This window comes from Scatophagus argus, chromosome 22 (genome assembly GCF_020382885.2).
Source record: "Scatophagus argus isolate fScaArg1 chromosome 22, fScaArg1.pri, whole genome shotgun sequence".
Taxonomy (NCBI): Eukaryota; Metazoa; Chordata; class Actinopteri; family Scatophagidae; genus Scatophagus; species Scatophagus argus.
Genome location: NC_058514.1, coordinates 9,859,651 through 9,883,455, shown reverse-complemented (window position 1 = coordinate 9,883,455; position 23,805 = coordinate 9,859,651). Strand labels below are relative to the sequence as shown.

At 41.9% G+C, this 23,805-nt stretch overlaps 1 protein-coding gene across 5 annotated transcripts in view; it reads left to right on the top strand.

The window, feature by feature from the left end:
• Nucleotides 1-23,805, top strand: part of mdfic (MyoD family inhibitor domain containing) — a 112,973-nt gene that overhangs the window by 3,043 nt on the left and 86,125 nt on the right. For 3 of the 5 annotated variants that reach the window (XM_046379332.1, XM_046379330.1, XM_046379331.1), the window contains exons 3-4: nucleotides 136-246; nucleotides 11,990-12,379. In XM_046379332.1, the coding sequence (XP_046235288.1) occupies nucleotides 136-246; nucleotides 11,990-12,379 (501 nt within the window). Of the gene's footprint in view, nucleotides 1-135; nucleotides 247-11,989; nucleotides 12,380-16,766; nucleotides 18,854-23,805 lie in introns of those variants that run through there. The other 2 variants (XM_046379329.1, XM_046379328.1) reach the window with 1 other exon arrangement.

Sequence of the window (23,805 nt, the reverse complement as noted above, 5' to 3'; positions counted from 1 at the left end):
GGATAACATTAAAGTAAACAGCCGAAACCCTCTTTGGTTGTCACTATGCAGCATAATATTTTGCTGCTTTTAACTCTGTGTGCAACAGGTTTTCCTTCCACTGCCATGTTTAATTTTGAATGCTTGTGACCCCAGATGCTTGTGACAGTGACTCATCAGGAAGAACACCATCTCCCAGGAAACCAGCCACCGAAGGACAAAGTCACGTGACTGAGGAGAAGCCCAATTATTGCGAGCCTGTAAGAAGTAAGTTTCAACAACCTGGGAAACCTGTGGGGGGGCAGCATTATATCTTGGTGTTATTTTTTAACGCTGAACAACAATGAGCCTTTTAATTGGAGAAAGAGAAAAGGATTTTTTTTTCCAAACTTAACTGCTGTTTATCAATATTTTCTTTAAAACCTAAACCATTGTAATTTAATCCTTTTTTCATGAACGCACTCCAAGTGTCAAGAATAGTTGTTATTATGGCAGTTGCGCAGTGTACATGAGTGAGGCAGGGTCAGTTGGCCAACTAAAATATTAGTTTCAGTATTTCCAGTTGAAATAATATCAAGATAGCACGGAGGTCTTTTGGCCAGTGAGTGGTGACATGCATCATTCAGCCATCATGCCCTTGGATTTCGCTCGTTTCTCCACTTTTGATTCTCCTTCCAACCCTCAGCCCTCTGTTTTGGAAGTGGGGAATTCCTGTTTGTGCTTCTAACGTTGCTTGTTTGAACACACTGATTGCATCTTAGCCACAGTGTTTTTTTTTTTTTGTTTTTATTTCTTTACTCCATGCCAAACTTCTATCTTTTTCTTCTAACCTATTGAAGAGTACTTGTGCTAGCTGCTAGAGGCAGTTTTCTGTTAAACAGCCCCTTCAGTGTCGTGCAATTTTAAGGCTAAAACCGCACTGCAGGATTGTACGTTCCTATTTTATATTTGACAATTACGGTTTCTGCATCTTTATTCTGATTTCACGTATTTGCCATTAAACTACTTTGAGTTATTAGCAGGTCTAATTGAGTCAACATGCACTCTTGTTCCATAAAATGACTTGATACTCTGCTATGGATTGCAGGTCACAAAAGGAAATGACTAAAAGCTTTGTGTGTGTGTGTTTTATTTTTTTATTGTTAAGAGTGAGATATGTCAGCAACGGCTAACAGCAGCTGATTGCTTCCATCCACATAAGTGCCGAGCTATAATAAGGATTGTGTTTGCATTTGACACAACAGTTCTTTTGTTTCTAGGTTGTTAATTTTTCCAGGGCGACTTTCTCTCTCTCTCTCTCTTTCTTTCTTTCTTTTTTTTTTTTTTTTTTAAAAAAAGCTTAATGACTTGCCAATGGCTTGTTTACCAAATCAGCAAGGAAAAGAGATTCAGTTTTGCGAAAGAAAAAAAAAGATTTTCTGTCAAGAGGTCTTTCTAGCTTGGCAGGTGTGTGGAATATTGCACTTCTGGAGGGAAGCATGCTTTTCTTTCATCTCAGCAGATAAGCCCCTGTGACAACAGTTTTGCGTTGTAATTGATGTCAACCCACCCCCCTCAACATCCACACATACTCTCTCCCTCTCTCTCTCTCTCTCTCTCACACACACGCACACACACACACACTGTCTGGTAAGAAAATTTTAGAAGGAAGATGATGTGCTTCTTCTCTTTTGAATTACAAGAACATAAAATAGTCATGTCAAATAAAGCAAAACCCCAAATATGTGCTATGATAATTTTTGTGAGAGTTTAATACACCCGTGTCTGTTTGTAGTTAAATCAAAGCAGGAAATTCTTACATTTAGGGGGGCTCAAGTTAAACCTATTTGTATCTTAGTCTCACTGGGGTTTTGTTTGTTGAGTTGACCAATCAGATTGCCTAGTGGCACCAGTAATTGAGAGCCCTCTTCGCAGCAGAAACAGGAAATCAATAAGAAATCATCTGCCTGCCTACATCCTGCCCCCCCCCCCCCAACATGATTTAAAGCTTGTATATATATGTGGATGGTGACTTTTCACAACAAGAGGAAACCTATTGTAATGTTGTAACAACAGCATATATCCTATTTCAGTTATGATAACATTGTTTTGACAAGTTGTCTTCTGAACCAGTGTGCGTGTGTCCCTGAAAACAGGAAAGTAAACATGGCAGCGGTTCCATATTAATTTAAAGCTGTTCTTCACTGAGAGAACATTAAACACAGATTAGTCACACAATTAAACATCAAGTGTGATCTAGAAAGCTGAAATTGTCACTATAAACTTAAGTTTCATGAATTCACATGATGGGGGGGAAAAAACGGTTGAAGTGTAATGGTTCCCATGAATGCCAAGCACTGTGGCTTGTTAGACAAAAAAAAGTACAATTCTGCCTTTCCTGTAAGGCCCTTGTCAGGGAACGGTTCCTCTGTGGCTCCGCCGTCCTTCGGGGAGGAGTGAGAATCTTGTGGGGGAGACAGACATTCCTCAAGAGACCTTTCTGGGTTTTCAAGCAGCTGATATCTCCTGCAAACAGGGCCTCAGCTCTCCAGCCAATGCCTCAGAATAAATTGCTCCCACCCATCACCAGTTTTAGGAGTTTAATCGTCGCATTATTCACCAGATTGTCAAATACTTTTTTTTTTTTTTTTTTAAATGCTTCTGTGTTTGATAAAGATGACCTTACTAGCTCCCAAAGAACAGGTCTGTTTTTCTTTTTATCTCAGTGAAATTCTGTCGTGAGAAAAGAAGGTCAAATAACATGACTCTCTCTTTTTTTTTTTTTTGAGAGAAAGACATTAGTCTGGCCTTTGTGTGAATCTCTGATTGGGCTCTTTAGTGGCACACCTTCAAGGTTATTACCTGTGTGCAGAATTGACCTTTTGGAAGTGAATTTGTGACCCCTAATAAATGCAATAAAAAGGGATTGTTTAAATGGAGATACTTGCACCATACTTGAGCCTCTCTTGCAAGGAAAGATTCCTTGACAGTGCAACAATTAAGATTTATGTACAACACTATAAAGTGTTATGATGCTCGACAGTTGGAGGAGTCAGACCTAAGATGAAACGAAAGGGCAAGTGCGTCCCCATCATCATTTGATCATCAGCGCTGAGATATTTTTGCTGTGTGGAATCAACATTCTCAGACCGTCACACTTTGCCTCATGTATATTCCAAAGTTACTTAAGTACTTAGAGGCTTTTTAACCTCATGCCAGTTTTCTTTTCCCAGAATGTTTTTTTCTTTTCAGCTATAGGAAGTGCATGGTGATTGTTGTTATGCAAGCTTCATATCTTTATTGTAATCCTCAGAGCCCTGTCTCCACAGAAATAATGTGTCTAAAGCATAGACCCATTATAAACTGAACCGTAATTTTCAAGTGATTACTTACCAGTGGGTCATGGAATCAAAAACTGTATAAATAGGGTGAAATGCTAGTGTAGGGGTTGATTAAAATGGCCATTGTAATTCTACCTCTGTTGTAATTATTTTCTCATTGTCTTGGTGCAGATAGATTTCATATGGGAAATTTCAAGTGTGTTAATTAGCATATTTTACCCGAAGTGCCCGAGCCTATTCACTGTTAATTTTTATTTTTTTTTTAAAGATATTCAAAATACTTGAGCCAAATGATTAGATATGCATGCCTCAGTTCGTGGACTGCAATCTTTTAAGTCTTTTATGTCCGATACAAGACAACACATATGGATTTTGATTGTGGAGGAAAAGTGCGTTTTTGTGGAGAGTTTGAACATTAACAGTAATCTTTCCCAGTCATTTGAACACCAATGGACCCTCATGTCAAAATGGTTCTTGTGCAACACAGATCTGCGTCCAAGCCTTTGTAGCCATTGACGTGGATCCAGCAATTTAATATAGTTAGTGGCGATGGTGCAACTTTTAACTACTTTCTACATTATAGGTTTGTTGAAATGTTAATGATGCATCATATTTTATAAGTCAATTTCATGCATTTATGGTAAAGTAAATAGAAACTGAGCAGTCAAACTAATGGTAGCTTGTAGTGGAATAAGTGACAATGTTTTAGAGTCAATGTGAAGTAAATTGTAGTATTTTAGAAATTGCATTTTGCATCTGGCCTCTGTCTTTTTGACCTTATCTTGCCTGTCTGTTTGGTACAGGTTAGGTAGGTGGACTTCTCAGCTCATGTTTACCTTCTCCCTAACCAGTGTCACACAATGCTGTGTCGGTGCCTTTCACAAGCCACTCGCAGAAAGGCAGAGAGAGAAAAAAATCAGCCAGTTCAAATGAGAGCAGCGCAGGCGGGATTACTTGGCCTCTAACAGGGTTTTGGCTTCAACATTAAGGTTAAAACCCTTTTCTATTACTGAGATCTCTGCTGATGTTGCCCCCACCAGCCCCGACCCCCTTGAGCTTCCAGCTCCTTGCCCCCTTCGTGTTTGCAGGTTCAGTGCCTCTCTGCTAGGTCATTCTGTCAGGCCCCCTGATCAGCGGAGGGTGACCGGGGACCAGGGGATGGCTCCCGTCCAGACTCACAGACAGCCAGAGTCGACACAGGCCCCGACTAGTGCAACACACCCCTCCCTCCTCTCTTTCAGGCTAGAGCTAAAATCGATACGGGCGTCTCCGTGTTTAAAAAGCCACTCTGAGGCAGACGAGCACCTCTGTCCCAAAGGCTGATCTCTCAGCTTAAGGCTTTGATTGGCATCCCGAAGATGCGAGGCGCTGACCCACAGCTGTCCCATTAGCAGGGGGTTAATGCTGAGATTGATACTGAGCAAATAAAGGAACTAGGTGTGTGGGTATTTTGATAGACTGCCTATCCCCTCTTTGACCCGGAGGCAGACCTTCAGCTGTATTTTGGCTTTTAGGGAGTGGCAGCGCTACTGCCAAATCCTCATCTCTGACTGCACACTGTGTTTATTTGGTGTGTGCGGTTGACTGTCTGCCGTTTTGAATGTGTATGCCTTTTGTGTATATGTGCACAAGTACGAATGTGCGCATGTGCACGTCTGCGCGCCTGTCGTTGAATTTCAAACAAGTGAGTTTCCTGTGGAACTTCTACTTCGGCGAGGAGATTTTGAAAGCTGGTGGAATATTTGAGTCATCGATGTAACTGAAACTGAAAATACCTCCACTCCCCTCCTACCCTCTGCCCTCCCACCACCCCCACCCCTTCACTCCTGCTCTGTTGCTCCTGTTTTGTTTTGAGTCGTCAGCGAGGAGAGGGTGGAGCACGTTTTTTGGAGTATGGAGCCTGGCAGCTCCCTCAGGCCTGCTCTGAGTCACGTCATAATTGATCTTTCTAGAAATTGTGGTAGCTTGCCGTGTAAAGTCTAAATCCGTGCAAGACGTTGCAGCTTTTTAAAGATCCTGCACTCGGCTGTCTTTTTTACTACACTCTTTCTCCCCTCTCGGATGGTAAGGAACAGATGAGAGAGAATAAAAGCCGTTTGACAAAGCTTAATGCAGAAACAGGCTCGTACAATTTCATCTCAGGAATGAGGAGAGGAAGAATATAAGGCACCATTTAGTGTCTCTCACAGCAGCCAGGTTTTGAGGCTTTGAACGCTCCTTGATGTGTTCTGCTACATTAGTGGCACTCAAATTAGCACCATGCCAAATTCCACACAACAGTGGAGAGACCAGAGACTTCTGTGGTCGGAGCTTTGGGGGGAGGGGGGGTGGGCGAGCTGAGCTGAGCTGAGTTGAGTGTGAATGACTTCCTCTCAAGATGATTCATGTAAGAGAAAATGGCATCTCATTGGGAGTTTCAGTGATTTAGATAGCAGTCAGACATATTAATCTGGGAAAAGGTTCCGTTTTGAAATCAAAGGATAATTGATGACCCCCTTCTTCCCCACCATCAGCTCCCCTTCCCAGCGCACATACACCTTCACCAGCCTCACGCAGTACGCTGAGAGTTGCGTGTCGTCAAATCAAGCTCTTGTCTTTCAAGTTGCCTTTGCTACTGTAAAATGTAATTAAGCAGAACAAGGTCCGAGGGGTTATTTTTTTCCACTCAATCAGCAGCAAAATTTGAAATTAGTAAATCCCTGACGCCCTGCTTCTCTCTTTGTTGGATGGAGGCGGTGGTGGTAAGGAGGGGGGCTGGTTGGAAATAATATTAAGCTCTGTCTCCACGTGTCACTTCCCCTTCAGCAGGTTGGAGGAGCCAAATTTGAATGACTGTCACAGAGAATTAAAACGGGGCAGAAAATAAGTGTGTCTCTACTGAAAACGAGCTGAGCAATGTAGACCGAGTGCCCTGGAAATGGAGAGAAAAACAGACAAAAAATGTGATGTTTCCTGCTTAAATGAGATGCTACACAATATGATCAGCCTTGACAGGTGAAGACAGCTAATAGAGTTCTGTTGCAGGTTCCCATAACACTCCCACGCACACATACAGAGCATGTCACTTTTGCTGATGAGGATCCAATATCAGAGCAGGTAATTTAGCTATCCTCAGCGGTCATCAGCATCCGTGCCGCCGCCATCATCACCATTTTATCTTGGATAAATATAAAACACTGTGGCACGTGTGTCTGAACTGACAGGGCCAGGATAGCTGTGTGACGTCCAGAGTCACATTTTTATTCATGTCTGTTGGAACAAGTGACATGCCTGTTAGCCTGTCCACTCTGCGCAAATGCTCGAGACAAGACAACAGAGTTGGCATTGCACCCACATCTTTGCAGTAACGTGAATCTAATTTTCTAATAGAATGCTACTTCTTGGTTGCCGGTTGACATCACCAATTTCACTATATATATATATCTGCACTATATTGATGCTAATCACACTTAGTGGGGTTTGTTGTGCTGGGACACTCAAATAATGATCCCTGAGTAGCTTGTCTGTTCCTTTCCGATGCGTCCTTCTAGACAATAAAGAAAGTCCTTGTCCCATAGTTTGGAAGGTCAAACGGTAAACGAGGCTTTGATACGCCCAAGGAAATTTTCAATCAGAGCCCTTTGTAATAACATTCATTGTACTATTTTCCTCTCTCACTCTCTCTGTCCCTCTCACACACTCAGCAGTATAATTCCCCTGGTTTTGCGTCTATAAATATGGACAGGGAAGATGTATAATTTCTAATGAGAAAATATATCCCTTTGGATTGAAAGGCAGGGCCTGTTCCACACGCTGCTGTTTGTTAGGAGGAGAGATGATACCCCAGGCTGTTTTGGCAGAGAGAGGAGGAGGGGGTGGTGGTGGTAGCGGCGGTGGAAAGAGGAGTCTGGCTAGGTCATTGCACATTTACAAATTAGCATTTCAATCATGCAGGTACATGGCCAGCCGAGCAGAAAATATACATGTTTTTTAATACAAGGCACGAAAAGATAAACAAAATGCTGGCCGTGTTAGTAGAATTAGCATTTCAGAGCTAACTGTCGCTGTGTATTCTGCCATTTGTTGTTTGGGACTCATAGCTAAAATAAAGGTTCCTCTTCCGCTCTCATAATCCATTCAGTGTTAACCCACAAACTTGTAGCATTGTGTAATAATGGCTATTAGGAGGTAAATGTAAGATCTGGATTGTGGTGTTTATTTGGCTGACATGATGTGACGTTTGAATAACTGTATGCTCACTATGATGGGCATTCTAATAAGGCTATGCAAACACCTTTCGTCTCTCTTCCCCCTCTTTCTCTCTGTCTCAGGGGCATTAATATTAAAAAGGATTGAGCTTTAGAAACACAGAGCTTGTGTGGTTGTTCAGTCCGCTCCCTGCCTTACCTGCGACTCTCGGCATAGCAGCGTGCAAATTAGAATCTCCATACTGCCCTGTTTGACCTCTGTGTTATATTTTCATGTTCCTGACTATTTTAGAATTCTTGTTTATACAGCTCTGTTTCAGTTGACATGCGTGCATGCATATTCCTTCCTGGTAGGTCTACCTCTGTGTGTGTATGTGAGATCCAGTAGGCTTGTGATATACATATATATTTATATATGCTCCTCCTTTCTTCTGTCTTTTGGGTGCAATTTCCAGCTCCCTCCTGTAGGACCTATTTTCTGTGACAAAAACGGAGGTGTTTATATACTCAGTTTTACATACAGAGCAATCCCCCACACAGCTCTGGCGCAGCTCCAGCACTCTCCAGGCACTCCGGTGCTCGGTCCCTGTGTGGCGCAGCCACTGAAGACTCAGTGACAAATGGCAATTATATTTGTGTGTTCTTCATGAATCCATCAAACACTGGCCTTTTAAAAATGCTCCCCAGATATTTGAGGCTGTCAGCTACTAGTAGCTGGGACCAAATTGGGATGCTGCTTAGACAGTCAAGAACCACTCACCCCCTAGTTTCCCCTGTGATGTGTGTGACAGCGTGTGTAGGGGAGTACCATGTTTTATTCAGCTACAAATGTACACTCTCAACAGTTGTTGATATGCTAGACATAGGGAGGTTGCAAGTCCAATTTGAAGTGTCTGTGAATGTGTGTCCAGACTTTTCCGCCAAAACATGGTGTTTTAATGCAACCTGTCAGGTTGTGTGCATTCAGTTATCTCCGTACACCCACCCATCTCCGCAAGCTTGCGGCGCAACTTGTATGATTTTTTTTAAAAAACTTGCTGGGAGTTGTTCATATCAAAAAACAGTGCCATAGAGCTGTGTCTGTGTTGCCCCGTCAAGATTTATTAATTGGCCCAGCTCATATTTGCATTTACAAGCTAAGTTAAATCCTCAGATGCAGCATTAAACTTTTTGCGCAAAAATTAATCTCTTATCGTATTATTTTAAATCCAATCTTGTGTAAACCCATGTACAGTGTACTCATACATATATAATGTCTATAATAAATGGTACATTTCGGTTTTATTCAGTTCAAAAATGTTCAATGATTGTTCGTTACATTTTGAAGTGGACTTGATGAATTTTGTGTTTTTCCTGATCCTGTATTATATGTTGGCTTACAGTCCACAGTGAACAAGTCCATTCTCCTCAGCAGGTAGTCGGAGCTTATGCCGTACATTGTTCTCTCACTATGCTGCATATTAAGTGAAAGTTTTTGACGCCCTTACTGAACAGAGTAGCAAAATCCCAACAGGACTTAGTGTGTTTCTGCTTTCTCTCATTACATCTTCATTTGTTTCATGGTGACTGTACAAGTCTGTCACTGCCATCCTTGACAGTATCATCATTATCATGATCAATGATTATGAATATTGCTCCTTTGTGTCCATTCATCTCAGTCACCATGTTCATTGGGATAAAAATAAAGACTGGGACTGTCGAAAAGCCTTATCCAGGAACCTGCCGCTGAAGCACACTTCCCTGCAGACTTGAACCCATTTTTTAGGGCTCTGCAGCATGTGAGAAACCTGAGTCGCCGCTTATGTGCCGTGTTTTACTTGGTGGTTTCTTAATAACTGTTTATACTTTGGTAAATTGAAAGCTTGACTTCCTCAAAAGGAAAGGTAATTATGCCTCCGAGTCTGCTTTGGCCTTTTTGTGCATGAACATGAGTTTATGTGAGTGTGCGTGTGTGGCTGTTTCGTTTAACCTAAATGGGGGAAAAAAAAGAAACAACTGCATTATTATGCGAGATGCTATGGGTGATTGATTTGTCAAGGAACTGTCATCCTCCAGACAGGAGACTGCTTCTGTTGTATTGACTTGACTATAATTGAAACTATGTAATGTTAGCTGCTAGTTGTGCTATGTTTGTGTGTATATGGCGTCTTTGCACATGAGTTCAGACAAGCTGATCATTAGCTATGTTGAGGGATTTTCCCATTAATTTCTTGTGTTTCTTGTGTTTGTAGCTACATGAGAAAACACCAGCGGTGTGATGAGGAGAGATTCTGATTTTCATTGCTGCTTTCTGCCACTGTTAAAACATGTATTGCCAATAGCAATAACACAGATATAACAGAATGAATCTAAGTCACTGCAAAGTTTTGTTTCTTGAATTAGGTCACAACTTGCTGAATAGCAAAGTTTTGGTTTGTTCCTCTTCAGTATAACACTGAGTGAGCTCGCTTAAATCATCTGACTTGGGAAATAAAACCAAAACATGCATCTGCACAACCATATTTAAACAATGTAATTCTACTTAGATAAATTAGAGATTAAGTTTGAAAAGAAGCGTCCTCTTGGTTAGGAAGGAATCATCCTTGACCCCCCATGTAAGGTTCATTGGTTTGGTATAAAGAAAACCCTATTGTGGTGTGTGTGTTCCTAGCATTCTTTATGATAATGGTTTGCTAAGCATTAAAAACAAAAAAGACTGGTGAAAAAAGTAGCAGGATGCATTTATTAAAAAGGAGTGAAAAATCAAGCAAGTTGCAGCTGTCTTGGGTAAAAATGAAGAACAACAGCAGATGCAGCCTACTCTGAGTCTCCTTGTTAGCAAGCCTCAATCTCTCCCCACATTGTCATGGGCAAGGCTGCAAGGCTTTTGTCTTTTGTGGAGGAAAATCCATCAACCTGGTCTTAAATCACGGCATAATGAATTCTATCGTGTGCTACCCAGTTGTCTAATTCAAATTGCATGGAATCCTGATCCCTAAAGTCTATATTTGTTTATTAAAGCAGCATGCAGAAGCCTGAATGAGGAGAAGGCAAAACCCAGTGTGTGTATTTAATTGCTTTGTTTTACATCCACATTCACGTCCGGCCTCTCCCAGGGTGATGTGTTGTTAAAAAGTGCGAGGCCCCGATTCCCACACTCTCTCCTTCTCTTGTTAACTGTAATTGCACTTGTTGGTGAGCTGACAGGGAGAAAACAGAAATGGAAAGAAATTGCGAAGTTCTATATTAAGTTTGCATCCACTTTGGAAAATTTGTTGATATTTGCACAGCTGTAAAACACGCCAAAAAAGCCGCAGATGTTTTCTCCAGCCTGTGCAACACAGCTTTTTTTTTTTTTTTTTTTTTTAAAGGCAGATTTTGGTGGCGGAGATACTGTATGTTCAACGTATATACAGAAGGTATAGCATAGGAAGAAATGAAAAAGTGTGGTTCTCTCAGACAGTCTTAAGAAGAGATGAATAATTCACAAACTCAAGTTAACCATGCACTGGCGCTGAGTGCACATGCACAGTGGCTCTGATGTGGAGGGAAGGTAATGTAGGAGTAACTCCCAGTAGAGCTGAATGTGCAGGTGTTCCTCTCAGTAAAATGCCACCTCCTTTGCTCACTCACATCCTTCGCCTTCTTTCTTATCAGACAGGTCGTTGTCTCCTGACTTTCTGTGGCTGTCACACATACTCTTAGAAAGACTAGTTGAGGCCATCTCTGAGCTTTCAGAGGAAAGGAGATCATTACTGTTGCAGACAGCAGCTATTTTGTATATGCACAGTATCACAGGCTCTCTTTCTCTTTTAAATGCATTAATCTCTCTTTCTCACACACACGGTTTTAACTCACCTGGGTACTGCTCCCACAAACGTCTGTCTGCCTACAGCAGTGGCTTTTGTGAACCTGTCACATATAAGGTTTCTGTATCTCTCTGCTTTCCTCTTGTCATTGCGGGTTGAAATGTTTGCCATATGATCGATATTATCATGTTAGGAAATGGTGGCAAGATTTGCTGAGAATGATTTAGCTGAGTGGTGTGTTCGGGTTGTAGGAGCTGAACATCACAAGCGACAGCCACTTCATATGTGAGTCAAAGGCATGAAGTACTGGGTGCACAGAGTGCCAACAAAGTTCTTTTCAGTTAAGATAAAGTCATAGGATTATCAGGCGTTTACCACCATAAGGCTAAGATGAATTGACTTCTCTTTCCATAAAAATAGACAATACGAATATTAAGTAAGTTATTTAAGTAAACTACTTGTTCCTTTTCACACTCTTATGTTTTGATATTTGACAGGGTTTTTCCCTTTGCTTTCGCAACACAAATCTGAATAAACAGTAATAAACAAAGCAGAATTCTGTTTTGTTGAGTTTTACTTGACTTTCTTCGATTAAAAGCCTTAATTTCCTCCAGTTGCCTGAAATACTGATTTACGCAATAGTGCTGAATCTGCACATCCAACTTATGAAACATGACAGAAAATGAAATCCTCTCTTCTTCATGTCTCCCTCCAGCTCAACCTCAGTCTGAGTCTCAGCCAGTGTCCTCTGAGCCCGCCGATGGGGACGCTGGCAAGGACCAAAATGGCTTTCTCCACAACGGCACTGGCACGCCCGCGCTGAGTAACGGCAACGGAATCCACCCTGGCATCAGTGGGGCCGGGGCCACGCGCACATGCTCCTGCGGTGCCAGCATCAGCGTGGGTGCCACGGGCGGGTCGGGTCCTGGCATGAGATCAGTGGCAACCGCGTCGACGACGACAGAGCAGCCCAGGAAGCAGCCGTCCATGCCCGTGTCTCAGAGGATGCAGAGGAAATTGAGGTCCAGCTTGTCGGTCAACAGTGACAGCAGCCGACGCAGCAAAGGCAGTTCGACAGGGTCACAGAAGCCTCCTTTACCAGAGGGTGAGTATCCAAGCACAAGGTAACAATGACAGCACAAACCTACACACAAGTATACGTATACTAACATTAGTTTGCCTGCATGCTTTTCTGTCTGCATCCCACCTTCTGTTGATCATAAACTCATTCGTTTGGCAGTAGGGATGACTCTGGAATCGAATTTTGCTCAAGATAGAGTTCAAAGCCACAGAATTGCACTGCCTGAAAATACTTGAAAATAATTATGATATACTTATTATTTTTGTTATGTGCTTATTTTTCTCACATGAAAGAACACACTGTTATTATACCTTGTTACATTTTACCATATCATAAAAAAGCAGCGATTAGTAGATTAGTGAGAGAAGAAAATTCAGCAAGCAGTTCCTGGTCTCATAAAATGAACAATTCTGTACTGCGTAGCTGCATTATTTAGAAAAATATCATGTCTGACCTGATCGGAATAAGAAGCAAACACATCATCAAAATGATTTCTCTGTTGAGGGGTCTATTCTTGGGAGGCACTGCTGAAATAATACCTTTTATAAGAAATTGATAATAAATTCTTACCTTCTCTCACCTTTTAATGATTGGAGTACATGACCTCTCATATTTATCACCCCCGTCAAGCAAATGACATCTTATCTCGCTCCTGTGGCTTTTATTTTCTTTAACAACAAGTCAGAGAGTCCGTTTGCCATGCAGGGAAGCCATCATTTTGTCAGGTGCAAGGCTGAGGTGAGTCCAGTAATGAAGGTGGTTGGCTGGTCCTCTTCCATTGGGGAGATAGGTGTGACCGTCTAACGAGGCCTGAGAGCACAGGGTGCCTATTAAAAGACGTGACCAGCCTTCTTCGGGCCCCTCACGGCCCCTCACACCTCTCTGGGCCCTTTCTGGCTCTCTATACATCCCGTCAGCACCACCCTGGCCTTCATTAACAGGGCCCCATCTCATCCCTCCTCCAGCTATTGTACTTTGTGGCTGTGCTTGTGTACATGGACACGCATGTGTTCCCTCTGTGTTCTGCAGGATGGACAGTTTGAGGGTTAAGGCATGTTTCTTTAGAGTAGATGTGCAGTTTCTACCTATTTATCCAGCTCAAGGCCTTCGCTGTTTTGTCTTTTATGCGGACTTTTACTATAAGGTGAAAATGAAAAAAAAAAAAAGATGTGAAATATGTGTTCTATTGTGTGTAGATTCACAATAGTCAGGTTGATATATAACATTAATCGAAGGAGAAAATTGGACAGTCACATCTTTATTTTATGATGCTCTATGTGAAATATGCATCAGATTGAGTTGCAGGCAGAACAAAACAAGAAGACATGCGTGTACATCCACACATCATGAGAAAGGGAGGGATGCATCCACCAGATATATCACAGACATGTCATGTTTTCAGCATCTTAATTGGTAAAGAGCATAAAAGAAGAAGGAGGGTGCAGAAAAACAAAACAAAAAAAACAACAGCAGCTCAACAAGTCTGTCTCATTATGGCTTTTGTGTTGCTTATTTGCAGACGCGAGAGCTCTCAGAATCAATATGTTCGCTCTCAACTATTTATTTCCCCCCGGAAAACAGCCAAGCTGTGGTGTTTGAATGTTTACACGGATTAACATAATCTGTTTGCCTGTGAAATTAGCCTCCTAAACAGCCCCCTGAACACAGGAAATAAAAGGCGTAAGCTAGCAGGAGCTAGCTCTGGGGATCCTGCCGCTCCCTGTGTTTCTTGGCACATGCCGTTGGCACCGTAGCCAATCTGCGATAACGCCACAGCTTCTGAGGAGTCATTTACCACACTGCTTTTGTTCAGCCGGGTGGGATGTCTCAACTGTTGTCATCTACAGTGTGTTTTTTTTTTTCCCGTTAATTGTGTGTAATCAGTTAAGGCCTCCAAGCTGGTTTATCCTCATTTAGAGATTTGGGGCCAAGGCCGCAAGCGTAGTCTTTGCCGAAGCTGTAAACCTCGATGTGTTGTGTAAGCACTACTCCTTCGACTCTGAGTTTTCCCTCAGTCGTGTATTATAAACAAACCTGCTTTAAAGTGCATGTAGTAGACCTCCACTATCTAGCGCACATCCTCTGCCCTCTTTACCCATGTGTGCCTTCTGTGCATTCCCATGTCCTCCAAGGCTTTTTCTAATCAATCTCTCTCTTATCTTTCTCTGTCTAGCCATCTCGCCGTCTCTCTTCCTCTTTGTGAGTTTGAATGTTTTGCAACAGCTTGCCGCTCTGAGGCTCATCCGGCTTGTTTTGTGTCATGCTGCTCCCCTTTTTTTTTTTTTTTTTAATGTTGGCTTTCCAGATGTCTCAAACTATTTCCTCAGAGGCTCCGGACGCCGTTCTTGGCCTTGCAAACTCTGGGCTTCATCGCCGTTCGCTGACATTAAACAGGAGCAGTGTCAGCGCGTGCGGTTATGTCTGTCTGTTGCTTGGTTTCACTCAGTGTCTCTGTCCGCCTTTCTGTCTGCCTCTCTCTGTTTTCATGGAGATGTGCCTTGCGTCCAGCTCTCTTGTGTACAGTATACGACCCCCCACCCCCCACCCCTCCCCTTTTCCCTCCTTCTTGCTGGATTCTCTAAGATCCAGACTAATCGCTGGTGTTGAATTATACATCCAAGTGAATAGCTGAGATGGCTGGCCGCTGCTTAATGCCTACATTCTGTGTTTATATCATATTCACAGTCTACTGTTACATTCTGAATGCTGGCATGTCTATACCCTCTGGGTCCTTCAAAGTTTGTTAGGCTGAACTTTGAGGTTTTGCTTAGCTGTGGCCAGGCAGTTGTTATTGTTCTCACTGGCATTTTGTCACTCTCAGATGCCAGTACACTGCCAGTTTCAAATATGGTATAAGTTTTGTTTTGCAACATGAAACAAATCTACAATGTTTGCAGCACGGTAATTACGGTAATTTACTGCATGTCCACATTAAATGCTCATCAGTGAAGGATTTATTGTCATGCATCTTCCATCACTGCCAGTGTTATGGCCTCAGATAAGGATAATAAGATGCATTCAAACTTCAGGCACAACGCACACACACGCACGCACACACTTGCTCGTTTCATGCTCGCTTCTCTATCTTGTTTGTATCACAGTCAGATAGCTGTTTCTGGTCAGCTCTACAGCCCTGAGCACCGCAAAAATAGGAAGAAAAAAAAAATCCCCTCTACTTTGATTAATCAAACATGAGCATCCAGCGGTCCACAGCTTGCCTTCCCGTGTCGTCCTCCACACTCTCCTTCTTTCGCTTTCCCTCTAACCCAATCAGTAACAGCCCCTTCTGACAGCTCAAGATGGGCTGATGAAAGTTATGCAAATGTGGCCTGTTTGTAATGCTATTTTTCTGCATACATCCACATCATGTCTTTTTAACACTCCAAAGCAGTGGTGCTGCGCTGGCCTTGGTTCAAAAAGGGAGACAGCTGCAAGGAGTGTATGCCAGACGCACTTACGGAATCGTATTTAGCATGATGTAGTGACTTGGATACAGCTACAGAAGTTGTGGTGTGGAGCTGCATGATTGATGACAACATAAATGGTTTACTTTTATCTCTTATTAGTGCGGCAGCCTGTCTGTGGCTTGCAATCTCTGTTTTGTATTTAATCTCATTTTGCGTACCAACACTTTTTACCCCACTTTATTTTAACCAATGTTACATTTAGAGATTTACTCTAAAATGAACCAGTTGGAAGATAACTTAAACTAAACTAAAATAACTAAAATACTGTGTCAGTGTAAGTTTCTAAGTCAAAATTAAATTTGCTTCTTTTCATTATCTGTATAGCACAGGAGCAACTAATTCGGCCATTGAAAAACAGATACGTGATGGTTAATAGATATATTGGTAATTTAAAGGGGCACTCTTTATTGCTGTGAAACAACAAGCTGAAACATGCCACTGGCTCTTTAAAGAAGGTCTGTGAGGAGGTTAAATGTTAATCAGAGGTGTGAGCATTGCCAGCATTAATCCACCTATTTACCGGGGGAGACTCTTGGACTTTGCTAATCATCTTTGTGTGATCAACCTGGCAGTTTGCATGATAATGCCACAATTATTTAACAGTCCGTTAATCAAAACTGCAGGAGAGGAATTCATTTCTTTGAATTTTTCCTACTTCCTTTAGCCCCCCTGCCTAGTTAGCCCTCGCCCTTTTACCACTTACCTGCTCCGTGCCACCTGTCAGCCTGCTGAGCATGCAAGTCCCCACTTACTCTACTCTGCACAGTTTTCATCAATACGTACTAATTTAAGTGAACATCAAATTTAGTGTATTCACATTTTAATCCCTTTTATTTTGTATATTTCTGTGTTTCATGTTTGTGTTTTTGTTCTTCTTGATTTATTTATTTTGTTCATATGCTTATTTTACTTGCAACTCATCGTCCTGGCTGACTTTGACTCAGACTGCTGCGTCCACTGCATCTTGGCCTGCCTGTTCTGTGAGTTCCTGACACTTTGCAACATGGTGGTGGCGCAGGCCTCGTGCGGGGCATGCACATCGGAGGCTTGCTGCTGCTGCTGCTGCACCGATGACTTGGGCGACGACTGCAACTGCCCCTGTGACATGGACTGTGGCATCATGGATGCCTGCTGCGAGTCCTCAGATTGCCTCGAAATCTGTATGGAGTGCTGTGGCATCTGCTTCCCCACATAGGGAGACATGCGCTGGTGTTGACCAGGGTGCCTCTGCGATCGGATAACTGGACCCTGGACAGAAGAATGGAAGGAATTGCTGCTGCTGTCATTTTGAACTTAGCAGCAGACTGTGTGTGTGTGTGTGTGTGTGTGTGTGTGTGTGTGTGTGTGTAAGCTTGAGTAAAGCATGCTTTAAAAGACGTATTTTGACACTGGGCCTCTCCATCAAAACCAGCTCAGCAGCGGATGCAAGTAACTCCACATATAGGAACATGTGAGTTAGATTTTCAGCGTATATAAAGTTTTATCTGTTGAATATTCTATCCTTTGCATAAAAAGTATTATCACAGCGCCTTACAAATTTAATTGTTACATCAGGAATACTGTCTAATTGTATCTTGCCTCTTTTTGTTCATTTTGATACTAGACATGTTGCATACACTAAACAAAGCAATGACATTCAGTAAGTTTTTTTTAATGCTCAAAAACTGAGTGTTGCGATCTTAGTGTACTGTGCAATGCTGTAAAAGCTTCGTGTGACACATTCCGAGTTGCATACTGTAGTTTTGCGACACAGACTTTCATTTACACAAATCTACTGTAGCACTGTAGAACAGTTGAAACTGGTGAATTATTATTAAAGGTGAATAACATAATCTGCTACTTTGTAAAACCAAAGGTGCCTACATTTCAGGCTTTTTTTTTTTTTTTTTTTGGAGGGAAAATCTGCACAAAATTGCTCTTAAGCTCTTAATTGTTTGGTAAATACTGGAAGGCCTATGAAAACATGTTGTACAAAAGATTCTCATCTCTCTCTTGATATGGCAGTATTTGGAACCTTGGATTTACTGGAATTACAGTGCAGATACTCACATTTTTAACAGAATAAAGGTTGTGACCAACTTCACTGTGCGATTTTCTGCAATGTTAAAATTTAAAGTGTGCACCTTGTGTCTTAATTTCTATAGGAGACCTCCCCTAATGTTACCCATCAATGCTTAGACTGTGTCAGCTGCATATGGTACCCGGTCTTTTTTGTGATGCTGTATTATATACATAGTGTGTAAGTATGACTTGTTAAACTGCACTCTGTGCATGAAAGGCTTGATAAGAAATTAAAAAATGGTGACCTTGGTCGCTGTATAAGCGGCTTTCGGGTATCAAGCCCAGTGGCTCAAAATACAAAAAAGGAATCATGAGCTGTCATGTTGAAATGGTAAACTAATGCAGGGTAAAGGCAGTTTTCTTTTCCTTTTTTTCTGCTTCTTAATTCTGTGTATCTCGGGATGAGTTTGTGGTGAATCACCAATGGAGTCATTTCCCTGTCTCGGAGATCCGCTTTGATGTTGTTTAAGTGATGATACTTAATGCTGGCCCTCATTAGCACTGCTTGCTAAATGGTAACAAAAAAATGTCCCTTCCTAACACCAACAAAGATAATGTGCTGTCATGTACAGCTCGTCTTAATGACGCACTGTTATTGTGTAGAAGAAGGTTGGATAGGCACCTCTGTAGTAGATAATGTGCAGAAAGTAAACCTCATTTTAATGTTTGTGATTAACTCGCGCCACAAGTTTGTTACGGGCTAAAGAGTGTTAAGAAAACACTATCTAGATAATGTGAAGAATTTATCTAAAAAGGAAAAGTGTATACATGTAGCTACAGTGGTTGTCCTCTTCTACTATACTGTTGTATGTTCCTTCTTTTAATTCTGTGCCTTACAGATTCTTCTCATTTTCCTCTCAATGCATCATTTCTGAACTTGGAGTTCACAACTCATTTTAGTAGTTTTATACATCATGTTCAGTCTCAAAGAGAAATTGTTTTAAAAAATAAAACATTACCAAAGAAGTATATGATTATTGTTTTGCACACTTCTTTTTAACAGTACGTCATGCGTCCATGTTCCAGTCTTTAGAGTAGCCGGTGTGTTCTCACTTACAATGTCCCTGTACTCCTGTGCTCCTGAGTATAGTGCTGTGGTTACCCCTCGAGTGTCATTGCTGGAGGCGAATCTCTAGTGTATTTTAAAAGTGTAAAGTCCAAGAAGGAAGGCAATCGGGGTGGTTGTATGGGTCAAACACAGAACTTTTCCCCATGAGACGAGGGTTTGAGCCTCGTGTTGGTGAGCAGATGTTCTCAAATTCAGCTTTTTTATTTGATCCTAAAACTATCCAAGTCATTTTGTTTCCTAAACTCAACCAAAGTGTGACAGTTTCACAACATTAATAGCCCTACAGAAGTCATAATATGTAAAATATTCCTCTCTTGCACATCTTGCATCTTGACATGTTAGAATTTACATTTTGTATGGCAGACTCAAGGGCATTAACACTATTGAAGACACTGTTGTCCCATGAAAATCTTTTCCTTGACTGTTACTGATGCATGCCTGAACACTCAGTCCACTGACTAATTTACTGCACGTTTTAATTTCTAAGGTTCAGACAGTTGTTATCACACATCCACCTGACAGTAGGGAGAGCTCACAGTAACAACTGGAAATATTCTATTAATTATATCAAACAGAGCTACAGCAATTAGTCTGTTCGGAAATTAGACGATTGACAAAAAATTCAACTATTTGGTTAATAATAACTAAATGGCAGACATTTGCTGGTCCCAGCCTCTCAGATTTTAGGATATTTTACTTTTCGTCACATCTGATGATATATTGAATACATATTCTTGGGCTTTGGGGAATTATAATGGCCATTTTTTGCTATTTTCTGATGTTTGTTCAGCAAACGGTCAAGAAACTCTTAAGCAGATTGGTCAGTAATAAAAATAATTGCTAGCTGAAGTCCTGATAATAAATGCAAATTAAAGACTATTGGTTACAGGAGCTGTTGCCATGTTCTTCTACTTTTTGTAAAGGATGGCTCTACTGCTGTTGATTTTGTGTCAATTTCCTTTTCCATCCTCTATATTCAGAGTACCTTTAGTCTTGTTTGAGATCATGCAACATGTGCGTTTGTTACAACAATCAGTTTAGGACATTGCAGTCTTGAATTATAATGTCAGATCTGCATGTTTCTAATGGGAGACTTGTGAGTCGTATTTCCTTGTTTTTTTTTCTTCTTGCGAATGTGGCTGCCGTGCAGAAGAAAGTGTGAGTTTCATGGTGACCACATGTGTAACCCTCTGCCCCCTTCACACCTCCAGGTTGCACAGCCCTCCTCCTCTGGTCCTTTCTCTATTAGTGAGGGTGCTCACCTGGCAGCAGCGTTAGCGCTAACATGGAAACATGGCCAACAACACTCAGTGAGGTCAACGGGGAGCAGGGACCTCCCGCTGGCTGGAACAGCAGTCTGACCTTCAGCCGACAGCACCCCCTGTTAACCCCTCAATTAACCTCCATGTCGCCCCCCTTGCTTTAAGAGCAGAGAGGAAGCCCCCCCCACTCACTCTTCCATTCTATCTTTATTTCCTTTTATCATTTTCTGCCTGGATACACCCTGGCCCCAGGAAATTACCATCTTATTTCATTAATGCTTTGGGGAAAATATCACTGTCCAGAAAGTCTGTAATCACACAGGAGTTGTACTTTTTCTTTTTCTTTTCTTACTTTCACTTTATTCCACGTTCACAGCAGAGACAGAAGGCTGGAGATATTAAAAAACTCCAGGTAGAGTGTGCAGTGACCTTTTCACAAAGTCGTCCACCTTTCCACTCCTCTAATCAATCCCCCTCTGATCGCTCGCTGTGTGCAGGATTGTAATGTCACAATTAGGACGGCGCCATTGTTTCTGTTTGCCGTCTGGGGAGAAATTCAGCACTTCTCTGATCCCAAGGTCATTTCTCTTACAATATTAAATAAATTAGGAGTATGGCGGTGGCCATGTCCTGTGACTAGCTGTGTATTCATCCATCCATCCATCCCTCCATCCCTTCTTCCTGCTCAATTGGGTGCTATACAACTCTTTCACTCAGAAAAATGAAAGTCTCCTGCCCTTGGCCACATGAACAGATTACTGCTTTTGCTGTTGATGGATTTGAGGGGGAAAAAAAGCAGACTCTTACGTTAATGGTGTTTGCTTCATTTTCATATTGGACAGAGTTGTGTGCTGATTATCATCATATTATAATTACATATAATATGACTAATTCGGCAGGACAAGAGGGGTTGGCAGTGATGTGACACCTCTCTTTATTCACCATCTGTTTTTTTCCTTTTTTCCCCCCGCATGGAACATCGATGCTTCTTTTTGTTACTGGCTCTTCTCCTCCCCCAGTCTCCTGTCAATCCATAGGATCCATAATAGCCCTCATTACCTGGCTGTTAGCATGGATGTGATCCATTTTGATGTATTTATAATATTGTGTTGTGAGTCATTAAGATCAGATAAGATGAGATAAGAGAGGCCTTTATTAGTCCTGCAGTGGGGAAATAATACAGATACAATAACTGACAGCATCCCTGAGCACACCAAGAAAATTACACGCATTGTTGCATTATGACATGTGTGCTAATGGGTTGTAAACATAATACTGTTTGTGGTTGTCACAAACTAAAGCAGTTCACCCAGAAGTTTGCCGCTACACTGTTAAATTCCTTCTCCTCTTCCTCACCTGTGTCAGAGTTTGAAAAGGTTCGACCTCGCTGTTTAGACTTGTGGCATGACATTAAAATAAGATGAGACGATCTTTCAGATGGCTGTGCAAGAAAAAAAAAAAGAGTTCAAGTGATGTCACTTTCAATTAGTCTCCTCAGGTAGTGGCCCCATTAGCCCTCTCTCACAAGGACCTGGTTTACAATGCAAATAGGGTCATTACCTGAGGAATCTAATTGATTTTGACAAGAGGCCGAAGAAGCCTGCCTTTTTACACCGCATGTTATTTGTTTGCTTATCATTTCTGTCGCACAAATTATTGATGTGGTTGCCTACATGGAAAGTGCATAAAAAATGCATAAGAAGTGACAGAATGCTGATGAAAAATGATTTATTTTTTGGTTTATTTGTAGTCAGCAGGAAGTGCCGCATGTTGTTTAAGTTTGCTTTTTATACAATAAAACTCAACACTCAAAAATTGCCTCAGAACGGAAATGTAAATGATTTCCAAGTGAAAGATTTGTGTTCTTTGTTCCCCCTCTCTTCTTAGAGTAACGATGTGTGATCGTACTCATACCTTAAATATTTAAAGACCCCCTTTTGCTAAAGCTTTGCTGTGCTACATGGGCCTCTGACTGCTTCTAATCTCCTTGTTACCTGGAGGCGTCGCCACAGCGATGCAAGGATAACGTGGCAGTCGGCAAGATCACGACGCTGGAGCTTGAAAACCTCCTGGAATGGGGCACGGTGAGGTTCAAAGTTTCCGCCACGTGTCGTGCCCCCATGAAGTCTGCGCCGACAACATCTGCCTCAGACAACACAGGAATTGAGGAGGAAAGAAAGGGGAGAAGAGAGGCTGAGATGTTTTTTAAATCCTTTCCTTTCTTCCTTGACAGTGCTGAAAACATCCCCTCACTCCTCACCCCCACCTCCCCCCAGTTCAAACTACATGTGCAGGTGGAATATTTTTATTTGTGCGCTTGTGTTTGGGGAGGTATTACGGGTGCCTGCACGGGTTTCCAGAGAGGTTGGACCTGTAAATAAGACATCAGCTGAAGTTGTGCACTTTCAACTTTTCTATTTTCCTTCCGCCCCTCCGTCTGAAAGGCAATGGAGCGTGTGAGAGGCAAATTGAGAGGGACGTGCAGACCAGGGATGCCTGTTTATTTGCTTGTACACGCTCCTTGAGCTATAAATTAGATGTCACCATTGTTACATGTCATTTGCTGATGTGGACGTGTTGCGGTCTCCCGAGCAGCACTTTTGATTGTTTGTTCTTAACATCACTTAGATGAACGCGGACTCGGCTGGCCTCCAGTCATCTGAATCTTACATGTGATTGGCAGGTTGTTTGGCAGCCTTGCTTGTTCTGTTAACAGTTTATCTTAGCATTTACAACCACATACAGAGCGGGATATGTTTTATGATTGAGTCAACTGCTCAATTGTGTTATATAGAAACATGCTGAGATATTTGTTCTTGAAATGAAAGCGTCGTTTGCAATTTGGATTTTGATCGGTAGGTTTTCTTGAACAATTTTCTTAGATTTTCTAGTACTGCCAAGTGAGTTCAAACTGGCAGAGAAAGAAGATTGCTCTGTCTCATAATACTCTATTTTTTATGCATCAGACTGTTTATGTACTTTTGACATCAAAAGAGGCCTTTTTGTACCTCAAACCATGTTTATTTTTCACAGCTTTTGCCAAAAGTGCTTGCAGTTGAGCATAAAAACTAGCAAAAATGGAACATTCACAGTGGTTTGAAAAATGGATGTTTACAGAGCAAGCATGTCAGAGTGTGTGTGTGTGTGTCTCTTAAACCAGCCACCACGCCCAGAGAGAGAGAGGCAGCATCTAGTAGCTTACCTCCCTCCATGCAGAAAGAAAACACGGATCAAGGTCTTAATAACACCAGCCATTGTGGCAAATATATAGGACTCAACTTTCCGCTTGGAGCAGCCTCTTCACATTGAGTTAACATGAGTGACAGGCAAAGCCTCTCTCTCTCTCTCTCTCTCTCTCTCTCTCTCTCTCTCTCTCTCTCTCTCTCTCTCTCTCTCTCTCTCTCTCTCTCTCTCTCTCTCTCTCTCTCTCTCTCTCTCTCTCTCACACACACACACACACACAAAAATAGGTTGTCTCTAAGATGCTTTCTAACAACAGGCAAAAACACAAGATCAAACAAGGCATGTTCACCTGTTTTTTTCCTCCCATCTTCTCAGGAAAACTTCTTCTTTTCCTCTAATAAATAAACA